Genomic DNA, 15,573 nt, shown 5'->3' on the forward strand with positions numbered 1-15,573 from the left:
CATGTTTTCAGTGAATGTTCGCACTCAGAATATGGACACTATAGTGTGCATGTGGTTAAAATGGTGTCTTTGTGTTTGGTACTTTTAGTTTAAAGAGGAGTGTGGGCTCCAAAGCGTCACGGTTGGATGAACTCTTAAAATGACACTTGAGGAGCTACAGAGTGTGACCAACCTTCCTTTGATTCTTTTAGGGTTGTTCTCTTTGGGGGCCAGAATTTGGATATTGTGGAAACCGTGTATTATTGTATGTCCAAAACTGTCGCAATGCGATGCGCTCACTTGTGAGCTTGTAGTTTGTAGATCAGCTATTTTTTGAATGACACCGTAGTATATGGTAATTAAGCAGGGCTTTAATTTACAAAAGGAAACCTTTAAATATGGAGTTTTTCTGCCCCACAGCAATGATATACTGTACTGCTACAAAGTAAAAATAATAATAATAAGAAGAAGAAGAAGAAGAAGAAGAAGAAGAAGAAGAAGAAGAAGAAGAAGAAGAAGAAGAAGAAGAAGAAGAAGAAGAAGAAGAAGAAGAAGAAGAAGAAGAAGAAGAAGAAGAAGAAGAAGAAGAAGAAGAAGAAGAAGAAGAAAAGTTTTGAGTAAAATATTACCAAAAATACTTACAGGAACTTTAGACAAAATGTTGATACTGTGCATTTTATTTAATATTGATTTTTTGCTTTCAACATTTTGAAAATAGGTCTTAACCTTCTAGATGGGAACCCCTTTTGGTGCATTATGTAATACTTTAGCTATTGAAAAATAGCAGATCTACAAGCTCATAGCGCGCCACGGTGGCGTGCCACGAGCTTGTAGGTCTGCTATTTTTGAAAAATCGTAAAAATGCGGCACAAATCTTTGAATATATATATGCTTTCAGAGCGAACGTTTTTTTATATTTCGACGTCAGGCCTAAAAGAGCATTAAACTGCTGTCGGTACCCATTATCATAGTACTTTGGGAGTCCAGTCTATGACGTCAGTTGTGTCGGCGACATCAGAGACACACATGGATGTATAAAAGCAGACAACAGGGAGTTAGAGAACCTTTTAATAATAATGAATGAATAATAATACAATAACAACAGCAGCCAATGCTGGGCACTGAACCATTTACCGTAGGCCTGATGTCGAAATAAAAAAAAAGTCTTCTGAAAGAATATATATTCAAAGATTTGTGCCGCAGGAGGCTTCAAATAAGAACACTGGGGTTTTGTGCCTCTTCTTGCACTTCTTGTCATATTTGTGGATTTTTAAGTCAGCCTATCATTATGCATGTGTGTAGTAAGTAGCCTTGCCGAGCCATGAGGCCCACAGGGCAGGAGCCTATCTCCTGTTTCTGTAGCCATGAGGCCCATAGGGCAGGAGCCTATCTCCTGTTTCTGTAGCCATGAGGCCCATAGGGGCAGGAGCCTATCTCCTGTTTCTGTAGCCATGAGGCCCATAGGGCAGGAGCCTATCTCCTGTTTCTGTAGCCATGAGGCCCACAGGGCAGGAGCCTATCTCCTGTTTCTGTAGCCATGAGGCCCACAGGGCAGGAGCCTATCTCCTGTTTCTGTAGCCATGAGGCCCACAGGGCAGGAGCCTATCTCCTGTTTCTGTAGCCATGAGGCCCATAGGGCAGGAGCCTATCTCCTGTTTCTGTAGCCATGAGGCCCACAGGGCAGGAGCCTATCTCCTGTTTCTGTAGCCATGAGGCCCATAGGGCAGGAGTCTATCTCCTGTTTCTGTAGCCATGAGGCCCACAGGGCAGGAGCCTATCTCCTGTTTCTGTAGCCATGAGGCCCACAGGGCAGGAGCCTATCTCCTGTTTCTGTAGCCATGAGGCCCATAGGGCAGGAGCCTATCTCCTGTTTCTGTAGCCATGAGGCCCATAGGGCAGGAGCCTATCTCCTGTTTCTGTAGCCATGAGGCCCACAGGGCAGGAGCCTATCTCCTGTTTCTGTAGCCATGAGGCCCACAGGGCAGGAGCCTATCTCCTGTTTCTGTAGCCATGAGGCCCATAGGGCAGGAGCCTATCTCCTGTTTCTGTAGCCATGAGGCCCATAGGGCAGGAGCCTATCTCCTGTTTCACCCCCTGGACATGACGCTAGTATGACGCAGGGACTTACCCCCAATCCAACCCTTGATGCTGAGTGTCAAGCAGGGAGGCATTGGGTCCCATTTTTAGAGTCTTTGGTATGACCCGGCCGGGGATCGTACCCCGACCTCCCAGTCTCAGGGCGGACACTCTAACCACAAGGCCACTGAGCTGTGAGTGGCCATAGCCTATTACGCAGCATTTTGGCTCTTCTTGACTTCAGCAAGTAGCAAGGTTGGAAGTGGGCTTTCAATCGGTGAGCATTACAAATAAATAGAGATGGGCAATATGATCGATATGGCAATATATCGCAATATTTTATTTCCAAATACTGTATGGATATAGCCTACTCCAGGTCGTAGTATTGCCATATACTTTGAGGTGCAAAAAACCCTCTTCTCATGTATATAGAAAGCAAGTCCAGTCTTTTGAATAACACTCCATTCAGTCTCAGTCTAGTCTTAGATGAGTAAATAGTTTCAACACAATTAACACAAAATATATATTTAAAAAAACAATTAAAACTGCTCCGCTCCTCTAGATCAGTGGGTTCTCAACGTTTTTGGCCGGGGACCCCATCGGAAATGCTTTGGCAATGTCTCGGCCCCGCCCCTTCCAATATAAATTGACCGCTACAATAACCTTAATAATAGAGACAATACACCGTAAATAAATACTGAAACCAGATATATATTAGGGAAGGTGTATGCATGTACTATTATGTAAACTCTTCATTTCCTTTTTCCAGCCAATCAGTTGACCCGAGGGGTCGCGACCCACAGGTTGAGAACCCCTGCTCTAGATGTCGCTGTACTACAGCTAGTTATAGCCTTCCAGTGATTAATCTCAATATAAATGGCAATATATCGCGATACAATCCTATCGTGATACGTATCACATCGCGAGCCAAAACTCATTTCCCCCCCGATTCTCCTATAAAAAAGGATCTGTGGAATCCAACCTAATAAGTTCTGCATAATAGAGTTTGGCATATATTAGAGCAAAAAATATGAAAGCCATTTCATCTTACCTTGTTCCAAGGCTTGTGTCTCTCTGCATGCACTTACAATGTTCCACAGTCATGCTGAAGGGTACACTGCGCACACGGAGAAAAAAAAAACTAAACAAAGGAAAAAAAACATTCTTACTATGAAGCATTGCATTATTATAAATTGAAACAGACCACAACAAAGGGATGTACAGTATACAAGGAGAGAGAACCAGCGCCCACCAGCACCTCAGAAGCCACACATTATAGATTAAAGTGTACTTTGATAATGCTCTGCTTAAAAGGAATTCCAAGGAGCCATAGATATATAGATGATCGCTGCTTTGGATTCTCTTCCCATTGCGTTATAGATGTCTGGGCTGATGACTCTATGTTAATGTCATCCCTTTGACCCATTCTGACCTGAGATCAGATTCATACGAGGTTTCCACTGGACACACACTGGTCTGATTAACCCATTCTGACCTGAGATCAGATTCTAAAAATGTCAGTCGTTCTTCGATTTTTCAATAGCTAAAGCACGACATGATGCTAACACCAAAATCTAAACCTTGGAGCGGATTACGATGCCTATTCATTAGGCGACTCCCAATAGTATTCAGCCCCACTGTCTCTTCATATAGGTTTGGCGCTAATTATTCGTATAGGACATACAAATCACGGTGATTATGTTTGGCACCAGTGACTGCATGCGTACGGGACACGGTTTTCACGTTTCAACCCCCAGACTGGAGTCCGTCTGTGGTAGGCCTATATAGTAAGTCTTCAAAGTGGATGCCAAGGAAAGTGTCTATATATCTATACTTTGTTGACCAGGGTACCCCAGGGGTCTATGCTAAGCCCTCTACTACACTGGTTTTCAACCTTTTTCACATCAAGGTCCATTATTTTATATGTATTCAGTATTTCACCACGGAGCACCATTTGATGAGATTTGTGTTAGCCTACCATAGGAGAGAGAGAGGCAAACGATCAATATATATATAACAATTCTTCTTACAGTACATTCTCCAATGGTGTATAGACTTCTTGAAAATGACATAATTCAGATGTGTAACAATAATGTAACTCTTGAGTGTGTAGAATGAATGCGGGTTCATTCACTCAAGAGTTCATTCACTCAATCTATAAAGGTCCATCTGGTGTCATTTAGCTGGGGACCACCTGGAACCCTCTGGTTGAGATTGAGAACCATTTTGTCCTCATCCTGTCCTCGGTATACGTTATACGATACGTTATACCGTGAGTAATATATAGGCCTGCCTCCTGCATGAGACTCTAATGAGCTTTATTCCAATACGTTTGGTATTGTTTTTGTGTTATCCTTTTAGCATAACCTTTGACATATGCACTACCTGTACCTTAATAATCGTGCTAATAAAGTATACAATCAATCGAAACAAGCTTGTAGATCTAGAATTCTTGTTGCGAACGCCATGAGCACTAACTATGAGACCTAGCAGAACATGTCTGTCTGTCTGTGCGTCATGCTGTAACAACACCCGCCCGCCACCAGAGGGCACAGCTGTATCACACACAAAACACACACACACAAAAAACTTAACTTAAAATAAACGTAACTTAAATAAACTTTCAAAACACAAACACACACACACACACACACACATACACACACTAAAAAAAAGTAACTTAAAAAAACAATCTAAACCCCCCCCCCAAAATGTGCGCGTCTTACTTGTTTAAGTTACGCAAAACCATTTGTTAGCAGTAGAAACAGGAACCATAGATATTACTGATTCACGAAATCAGTACAAGTATACAGTACAATATAAAATACAGTTTTATGTTGTGGGTTTGTGCCCAGGTTTGTACAGCGTGGTAATGAGGAACCCGTCTTCATGCTTTCCTTAATTGCAGCATAATGCAGAGGCAATGGCAGCAGAACGCCACACAAAGGCCTCTAATAGCATCCTTTAATACGGACCACAGCAGGAGAGCTGGCCCCTAATACAAACAAATCAAAACGATCGCTCTTTAGATCTCACATCTTCAATGTCAGTCTCATAAGGAAAGTATGTCTGGCGTGTTCATGGCTTGTCCTTGTTGCTATACCATACTGTCCTTGTTGCTATACCATACTCTTCTCAAACGTCCATGAAAACATTTTCATGTCAAGGACAATATGCAGTGGTGTAAAGTAACTACCGTATGTACATTTACTACAGTGTTGAGGTATTTGTACTTTACTTGAGTATTTCCAATACTATTACTTCTACCCTATACATCTCAGAGCCAGATTCTTTACATTAAATCTACTACAATTATTTGAAAACTTGAATTACTAGTTACTTTGGAGATTTTAATTTTGACTAGAAAAGCTACAGTAACCACTGCAACCCTATATACATTTTGGCCATTTGAAAATAGCAGATCTACAAGCTCAATGTGTCGCGATGCGATACACTGAGCTTGTAGTCTATTTTCAAAACGTTTTGATCTTGTGAAATGGGACATTCTGCAATACAAGTACTTTTACTTTTAGTACTTTAACCCATTCTGAACGGGCACCCATTTTGGTGTTGGCATCATGTTATGCTTTAGCTATTGAAAAATAGCAGATCTACAAGCTCATATCGCGCCACCGAGTGGCGCGATACGAGCTTGTATGTCTGCTATTTTTTGAAAAATCGAAGAACGACTGACATTTTTAGAATCTGATCTCAGGTCAGAATGGGTTAATCAGACCAATGTGTGTCCAGTGGAAAACCTCGTATGAATCTGATCTCAGGTCAGAATGGGTTAAGTATATTTTGATTCCAGGGGCACCCACTGGCCTAGTGGTCCAGGCACATGCCATATAAGGCTCTGGCCTGACAGCGTGTGACGTGTTTGAGTCCTGTTCAATACGACCTTTGCTGCATCTCCCCCCTTCTCTCTCTCCCTCTTTCCTGTCCGTCTTCACTGTAACTATTAATAAAAAAAAAGAAAAAGCATATTTATTTATTTTTGATTGATTTGATCCCGATACTTTTATACTTTTACTTGAGGACATTTTTAATACGGGACTTCTACTTGTAACTGAGTATATCTACATTGCAGTATTGATATTTTTGTATCAAAGTAAAACTTTTGAGTACTTTTTCCACCACTGACAATATACGTATTATTTGGCAATGGACCCCCCCATCGTTTGTGCCAGGGACCTCCAGAAGGGGAAATTGTGTTACAGTTAAAACATTTCTCAAATGACGCTGCATGTGTCTGTTCTGTGATGCGTCACAGCATGACTGCATGACGCTGCATGTGTCTGTTCTGTGATGCGTCACAGCATGACTGCATGACACTGCATGTGTCTGTTCTGTGATGCGTCACAGCGTAGCTGCATGACGCTGCATGTGTCTGTTCTGTGATGCGTCACAGCGTAGCTGCATGACGCTGCATGTGTCTGTTCTGTGATGCGTCACAGCATGACTGCGTGACACTGCATGTGTCTGTTCTGTGATGCGTCACAGCGTAGCTGCATGACGCTGCATGTGTCTGTTCTGTGATGCGTCACAGTGTAGCTGCATGACGCTGCATGTGTCTGTTCTGTGATGCGTCACAGCGTAGCTGCATGACGCTGCATGTGTCTGTTCTGTGATGCGTCACAGCGTAGCTGCATGACGCTGCATGTGTCTGTTCTGTGATGCGTCACAGCGTAGCTGCATGATGCTGCATGTGTCTGTTCTGTGATGCGTCACAGCATGACTGCATGACACTGCATGTGTCTGTTCTGTGATGCGTCACAGCGTAGCTGCATGACACTGCATGTGTCTGTTCTGTGATGCGTCACAGCGTAGCTGCATGACGCTGCATGTGTCTGTTCTGTGATGCGTCACAGCGTAGCTGCATGACGCTGCATGTGTCTGTTCTGTGATGCGTCACAGCGTAGCTGCATGTGTCTGTTCTGTGATGCGTCACAGCGTAGCTGCATGACGCTGCATGTGTCTGTTCTGTGATGCGTCACAGCGTAGCTGCATGACACTGCATTGGACACTGTTGGAAATACGTGGAGTCCTCAGAAACGCTCTCCCGGTGCTTCAACACCGTGGTCGCATGGAGCTTATGCAAAGTGGACAGGTGATAAGAGGGATTTTGTACTGCGCGCACACGCGCACACACACACACACACACACACACACACACACACACACACACACACACACACACACACACACACACACACACATACACACACACACACACACACAATTCCTTTTCATCAACAGTCCAGGGTTCTCCTGCTCCACGCCCAGGGCACACCGACGCTCTGATGAATATGCATCCAATTAGTTACGTTTTTATTTTTGCACAATTTCACTGTTAATGAGCATTTAAAAATGTATTAACCCATTTAGGCCTGGAAATTAAAAAAAAAATCTTCTAAATCCTCCGGTTTTCTGAAATAAACATTTTCACGATTTTTCAAAAATAGCACCTACAAGCTCGTAGCGCGCCACACGGTGGCTCGCTATGAGCTTGTAGATCTGCTATTTTTCAAAACACCAAAAGGGGTTCCCGCCCAAAATGTATTAACCTGAGAGAGAGAAGGCCCTATAAACTGAACTAAAATGCAATTAGGCACCAAATCTGCCAACACATTAAACTAGAGGAGTTCACAAACATCTGAAAATATTGAACTGATCTTTATTCATTTTTAAAATTCTGTCCTGCACGCCACTCGTACATGTACGTTTCCATTCGGAACACAGTGCTAGCCGCTATGAGAGGTTTTAATTTTTTTTGTACAAGCTAATCTTCTATGGATTCTCTTCATAGTACAAATACAGTACAACCCCCATAGTGACAGTCCTGATCGGAACGACTACAATCTCCAGACAAGTTAAGTCTTCCAATTTCAAACTTTACGTAATAGAGCACCGAAGTCCTGACGTCACTGTCGGTAGAGGGCGTCAGTCCCCAGGTTCGTGTACTTTTTATTTGCATTGTATTCCCCATAGGGGGGATTTTCAGATCGCCTCATATAAGAACTGTGTTTGAAAATAAACCGATCACCCCGGCCTTTTCACTCATATGGATATGAAGCATCGACTGAAGGTGGCAATGTACAAATATACCCGAAGAGTAACAATATAAGCGTTAGAAATGAGTCAAACAACCCAGAGACTACATTTCCGGGTAGGCGGGGTGGCTGCAGCTGCCCGTCGCACAACAGAAACTGAATGTTAATGTTTATTTAATTGATTGATATTTAATGTTTCATGGTTAGTACGAGTCGAGTCACCGCCAGCTGAGCTTACGTCAACGAGGAATCTCAGGAACGCAATGTGTTGACTGCTGGGCGTGACGTATATTAGCGACATTGCCTTCATATGTAGTTTCAAGGCTTTTGCGGCCACATTAATTCCATTTTCTCCAGAAACTGGCTGTATCAAATATGAATGGACATCATTAACGACACACAGCCACTTCCCTGACAGAAAGGCCGGGGTGGTCCGTTTATTTTTCAAACACAGTTCTTATATGAAGCGACCTAAAATCGCCCTATGGAGATTTCACTGCAAATAAAAAAATACATGTGTATTGGCGCCCTCTACTGAAAGTGACGCCAGACTTCGGTGCTCTATAACATCCAACCTTAGGTCTGAGTATTCAGGTCATAGAAGGTTGTTTTATCAAAAATAATGGAAACGAGCTTCTACATCCTCCAGAAAAAGCCCAGCTGCAGGACACACCAGTCAATCATGTGGAAAAGAAAAGAACTAAGAGCCCACACACACCGGAAAGTGACCCTACAGTCTGTCAGTGGTAAACATCAACTCTTACTCCGCTAGCATTTATTGAAAAATTTGGATCTAATTCACGCCAGCATTTTTTTAAATTTGAGCTCTTATTTTGAAAAGCCACAGTTCAAGTCTACCGGAAGTAGCTTATCCTAGGACGCTCGACGGAGCCGAGACAGGCTTCGTTTACATGACCGATCTATGCCGGCGCACTGGAGAGCTCCACATCGCCGTCTCTGTGCCGTCAAAGAAATGTTGTTTTGACCAAAATGCCATCTGGGACAAGGAATAGGTAGGAGATACAGGCGATTGAAAGAAACGGATTATTACGGCGACGACGATCTAAGACGGGCGATCCAGTGCTGTGCTAACAACACAGCTAGCTAACCGGCTAATGTAAGTAGCATTATGGCTCGATCGATCGAAATGCACTATAAAAGCGCAAAATTAGGCTTCAATTGACAATGATCTTCGGCAATGGCGCTATAGGAGTTAACTGACTGGGAGCAAGTCACTTTCCAGTGTGTAGACTCTTCGTTCCTTTTCTTTTACCAGTTTTATCAAAATGACCATGATGATAAAAATCCTAACATCATACTGTGAGTTTCCATGAGAATAGTCCAGAGATAAAAGATATGAACTGCACAATGCCCTAAAAGCCATTTTGAATCTCTGAAGCCAAATATTCACACTTTTTCTGGCACATCTCACGGTACTGTAAGACCTTATGAAGTGAATGTGATTCTTTTATCGGGGCATACCGTATTATTGTTACCATCGGAAGCATAGACTGTGACCCGATAACGTGGTGACAAAACGGCATTACTGGAACAAAATGCAAACGGTATATATGCATCTATAATAATAAACACAGGCTGGTTTTATGTTGAAATAGTCATATACATTTATACATCCTTTTTTCAAATGACATGGAAAAATAATTTAAAAATAAATTCAAATCAACATAATGCATAGGTAAACTCCAGTCCAAGGCATGTGTCTGGTTATGTGTGTGCGGCCTCAACTGTTGCCAAAGCCAATTAACCACCTAAACCCTATATACTTGACCGGAGTCCCCCAGGGCTCTATGCTAGGGTCCCTGATGTTTTCACTGTAACGCTAAATATTTCCATCGAATGTTCCCAGAACAGAAACACTAGGGTTCAGGTGGGCAAAGGCGCGTCCGTGTGGCTAACTTAGGCTATCAGACGATGGGTTTGTGCAGTTGTTTGTATGTCGTCACATATACAAGCACAGTCCCCTGGACGTCAGCCAATGGCACACTGGCTCTGACTGCGTTCACCCCTCCTCTCCGCTTGGAGACCAATGGCATCTCTCCGCTCCCATGAGGAGGAGGAGTTGGGGGGAAAAAGGAAAAAAGTTATAACCACAAAGACAACAAAAAATATATATAAATTTAAAAACTGCATTTTGATTTTGTTATCAAGTCTAGTTAATCAAAGGGCCTTTTTGCTTTTAAAACCCTACTTTGAGTGGCCGGGCCATTGTTTTGTTTTGTGGTTATATATTTTTTCCCCTGAACATTATTCCCTCCTATGAGCACCTTGGTGGTTTGAGGGATATGCTCCTCAAACCTCTCTCTTCAGGAGGTGTTCATGATCCTCACAGAGCAGTCGGAACCACCAGTGCTGGCCTCTGCCGGAGGAGTTGAACGACCTCCTCCTCCTCCTCCTCTCCTCTCTCAGCACGAGCAGTTTCCGCAGCCCTTCACGCTGTTCATGACCTCCTCCTGCAGTTTCTTCCTCTCCTCTTCTTTGGTGGAGAGGCGTTGTTCGGCGGGCGGCTCAGCCCCGAAGCCGCCGGCGCCGCCGGCGAGGATCTTACTGTTCTGGGTGTTCCACAGCTCGGCGTACAGGCTGCCGGGCGTGGCCAGGAGCGCGGCGTGGTCTCCGCGCTCCGCTACTCGACCCTGGGGGACAGAGGGAATAGCAAAGAAGTGCATGAGGGGAAAAGAGAGACTGGACGAGCGCTTAGAATGGGAGTTTATTATTACCATTTGCATCTTTCTGGGGAAGCTGAAAACAACGCCTTGGAAGATGTCACTTTGGGCGGTGCAATTCAATGACAATTCAATTCAACTACTATGGAGCTTGATCCAGAGGGCAGACTTTTTCCTTTTCAACTGCTCTGTTGTCCAGCATCTGTGACTTTACATCTCCCCCATGAGGAGATCTTGGACTTCATGATGCCGATCTGTGACGCCCCAGCTGTCTATACACTTGTCACTATCTATGACGTGGGACGTCTTATTTGAGCAATATATTCTAGGCCGATCTCACTGCCATTGACTTCAATTATGAAAATCAAGTTAAAACATTTAAATAAATATATAAAATACATTTGGGGAAAAAATAATAATAATGTGTATAGATGGCGATTGTATCAACAACACTGGAGATTGTATCCACTTCCAGCATAGGTCAGCACGGACCCCATTAAAAAGGAGTTAAATCAAAGCTCTGGGGAGAGAAACAAATCTCCATAAATTCAAATCTGGGCCACAGTCAAATAATTACCCCATTTAATATTTAAACCATTCTGGGCGGGCCGGGCACCCCATTTTGGTGTTTTTAAGCATTATGTTATACATTAGTTTTTAGAAAAATCGTGAAAATGTGGTGCAAATCTTTGAATATATATTCTTTCAGGTTTTTAACATATTTTCAGACGGGGGTCGTGGCCAATTACATATCGCTTTTGGGGTCCTTGACTCCTTGACTTGAAAAACTTTGAGAACCACTATAGAAACATACAGTAGGTTTTTCAGAAAACTGTCATGATTTAGACCTCCGGTAAATTAGCCCCAAAAATAGGGCTTTTTTCCCCCCGGAATCTCTGCTACCCCCACTCCAACACCTGGCACTCAGCTTACACACACATCCATAGTCCACTCCAACACCTGGCACTCAGCTTACACACACATCCATAGTCAAAGGACCACAATTCATTTGTGTTTGATCCTTTTGACAGATATGTACAAATATATTGTCATGATATGATATGTGTAATTTTATTAATGAAAACACCAATACATTGCTCAAAAGAAAGGGTCTCGTCAGACAAGAGAAGGCTAAGTAAAATGATAATTTAATAAAATGTCTGTCACACAAAACTTGACCACTACAGGTTGATCATTGCCTCCACCGATCACTGCAATCAGTTGACGTTTACATCCAGACTCATAATAGTAATATAACATTAATATAATATATTCATATATTATATTCATACTTTATGTATTACTATATGTATATTACTATAGTAGGGAATGAAGATGGAATTAGCGTAGCGCGCCACTCGTGAAAAATCGTGAAAATGTGGTGCAAATCTTTGAATTTGTGAGGTCCCAGGGGTCGTTTTGGGGGTTCCAGAGGGACCCCAGAAAATGTTACAGTATCCGCAGGGAAACGTTACAGCTTCCAAATCCGTTTACCCACAACTTTATACTTCGGCTATTCAAATAATTGCAGGTCTTACAAGCTCAAAACGTGTCACATCAGCTATTGTGTTTTTCTCCCGGGGCACACAATCTTTTCACATGACGGGTCCGTGGCCAAATGCATAACAATTTGGGGGGGGGGGGCTTGACATGAAAATATGTTGAAAACTACCGCTCATGTAGTCTTTTCTGACCCCAGATCAGTGAGACTGAGTGTCTCTGTGACGCCTCCCCAACAACTGTTCTCCTTCTCTCCGACGCAAAAACATGGGACACACGCAGACTGCACACAGCCAGACACACACACACACACACACACACACACACACACACACACACACACACACACACACACACACACACACACACACACACACACACACACACACACACACACACACACACACACACACACACACACACACACACACACACACACACACACACACACACACACACACACACGCGTGTGTATGCACGTACACGCACCCGCCTACCTCCCACACAGTCAAACACAAATAACGGCACCCCCTTCCCCCACCTCTCCCAGGAGCGCATGCAGAGGTGTCGGCGTCATCTTTATAGCTCGCACGAGTCACGCACGTGACCGGCGCTACCACTCGTTATTTTAATGAGCACCCCCCCCCACCCCCCCCCCCCCCCAGGCATTCCTCCGCTCATGACACCAGCAAACGCTGTGCCGCTGCAGCCCCGCATCACACGGCTAAACAAGCCTCCTCGCTGCCGCGCCACCCTCTGATCTCTCCGCCATCATCTGATGCGTGACAGTCACTCCACCAAGGCTTGATTCACACTTAAGTTGCACCGAAAACAAAGCAACATCTACAAAGCTCCACGGAACGTTAGTGGCTCGACAACACAGCTTGTGGATCTACACAGCTTGTAGATCCACCGTGCGACGCACCAATGCACGACTAAGCACGAATGCCACCCGCTCACTTTGTCACTTATCCAACTCTGCGGCGGATGGACAGGTCGCATTATAAACGCTGCATCGGGGAGTGTTGTGTGTTGGGAGGTCAAACGCACGTGGCGCTTTCTCTCTCTGTATGGCTGAGCACCGGTGTCAAAGAGATGCCTCTGGCACAGATGTACGTTCGACACATGTTTTAACCCATTTTGCGCGGGAACCCCTTTTGGTGTTTGGTTAAACATTATGTTATGATTTAGCCATTGAAAAATAGCAGATCTACAAGGTCTACGAGCTTGTAGGTCTGCTATTTTTGAAAAATCATGAACTTGTGGTGCAAAGCTTTGAATATATATTCTTTCAGAGCGAACGTTTTTTTTTACTCAAATCTTTGCTTCTGGGAGGTGGTGCCTGAAACAACACATTTTCAGATGGGGGGGGGGGGGGGGGGGGGTCAAAGGCCAATTTCATATATTTTTGGGGGTCCTTGACATGAAATATTGAGAACCACTGATATAGAAACATTTTTTTTTCAGAAAAAAAAAGACATTTAAAAAAAAACGTCGGGCCTAAATGGGATAAAAAAAAAACATGACAACAGTTGCCTGGCGGTGACTTTCAGCTCTCACGCTCCGCACAGTCGAACGGCACATTACAGTACGGAGAGGCGTTTCTTTCACACATAAAAAGGCGGCCATTGAAGGGGGCGAGGGGCGTTTGGTTTTCTACTAGTCCGGGGCGATGCTTTCATCATGGGGTGTCTGCTGGGCAGCGGGCCCTGCCTTGCAAGCGCACGGTTATTAGTCAGCGAGACAAACGAGACCCGTCCCCTTTCCCAACCGTCGCACTCCCGACCGTCTCGACGGTGCGGCGAGTGGTCGCGCGAGTCCGTCTGCTCTAATGAGTTCTTATGAGGAGGAAAACATCACGTTGGCCCCGCGCTGACAGTGGCCTGTTGTTCTCGTGACTTAACCCATTCTGACCTGAGATCAGATTCATACGAGGTTTCCGCCGGACACACACTGGTCTGATGAACCCATTCTGACCTGAGATCAGATTCTAAAAAATGTCAGTCGTTCTTCGATTTTTCAAAAATGGCAGACCTACAAGCTCGTATCGCGCCACTCGGTGGCGCGATATGAGCTTGTAGATCTGCTATTTTTAAATAGCTAAAGCATGACATGATGCCGACACCAAAATGGGTGCCCGGTCAGAATGGGTTAATGATGAGATGTGGCCAACAATGCGTTTTCCTCACGCACAGTATGTTGAATAAAGGTGAGTGACAAGTGGCAGGAATTGAGCCTGCCTGCTACGTTTCCCTGGCCATTACGCCTATCACTACACCAGCCACCAAATTGGAACGGTAATTAACACAGCATACTTCTGCTGCAGCAGACCGACCTGAGCCGGCAATTTAATTGGCCATTTATGAAGCCACTGCTAACACTGGAAGTAACTAAGTGCATTTACCCAAGTACTGCACTTAATTAAAAATGTGAAGTACTTTTTCTTTTACAGTTTTTTTTTATTTTTATATTGTGGCATTGATGCTTTTACTTAAAGGGACAGTTCAGATTTTTTTTAACTTAAGCTGTATCATATAGTGGTTGCAACTGTATTAATTGATTGCCCCCGAGTCCTGTGGTGGGAGTTCTGCTTTGGTTTTGGTCAATATTAAGTAGTTCCGGTAATGTATTGTTGACCTATTTCTAAAATATTAGCGCAACTTTCGTTCAACTTTGACACATTCGTATCACATGGAACAATTTTTGGGGCGTGGTGATATGGACACAAAACATTTAATGCGTGGCCCCCTGTGCCTCCCACAAAATGACCGGAACTACTTAATATTTCACCAAAACCAGAGCAGAACTCCCACCACGGGACTCGGGGCAATCAATTAATACAGTTGCAACCACTATATTAACCCTTGGCCTACAATTCACGGAAAAAACTGAATTAATCTAAAAATCTAAACCTCCCGTTAACGGAAAAAACTGAATGACAATCAATATCAGTTATCGGGGGGTCAAAAGATCAAAAATTAATATTTTTTCGCTAATATTAATATTTTTGGATGTAATTTACCAAAAAACGGCCGAAATCCGCGTGATCGTGCGCTATCGTGCACGCGCGCCGTCTCTATGTGCGTCGCTGTAAAAAATGTGATATTTTGCGATCTTTTGGGGTTGATTTGAGGTTAATTTGACTTAGTTGTGAAAAATATAGCATTAGCTTAGCAATCCGGACCAGCCAAGCTATTGACTAGGGTCAAAATACTACAGGATGTTGTTGATCGTTGAACCGGAAGTGACTTAGGAAGATTCGTCTATTTTGGCCAAAATCAGCG

The 15,573-nt window shown here is 43.7% G+C and overlaps 1 protein-coding gene across 1 annotated transcript in view; it reads right to left on the reverse strand.

Annotated features, from left to right (window-relative positions):
* Positions 1-7,714: 7,714 nt before the first annotated feature.
* The window catches only part of abcb7 (ATP-binding cassette, sub-family B (MDR/TAP), member 7), a 68,968-nt gene continuing 61,109 nt past the window's right edge, over positions 7,715-15,573 (reverse strand). Inside the window, exon 16 of the mRNA XM_083785215.1 lies at positions 7,715-10,759. Within this exon, the coding sequence (XP_083641341.1) occupies positions 10,532-10,759 (228 nt within the window). The 3' untranslated portion in view covers positions 7,715-10,531. The remainder of the gene's footprint in view (positions 10,760-15,573) is intronic.

Source organism: Protomyctophum parallelum (assembly GCF_964188405.1).
Source record: "Protomyctophum parallelum genome assembly, chromosome: 16".
Taxonomy (NCBI): domain Eukaryota; kingdom Metazoa; phylum Chordata; class Actinopteri; order Myctophiformes; family Myctophidae; genus Protomyctophum; species Protomyctophum parallelum.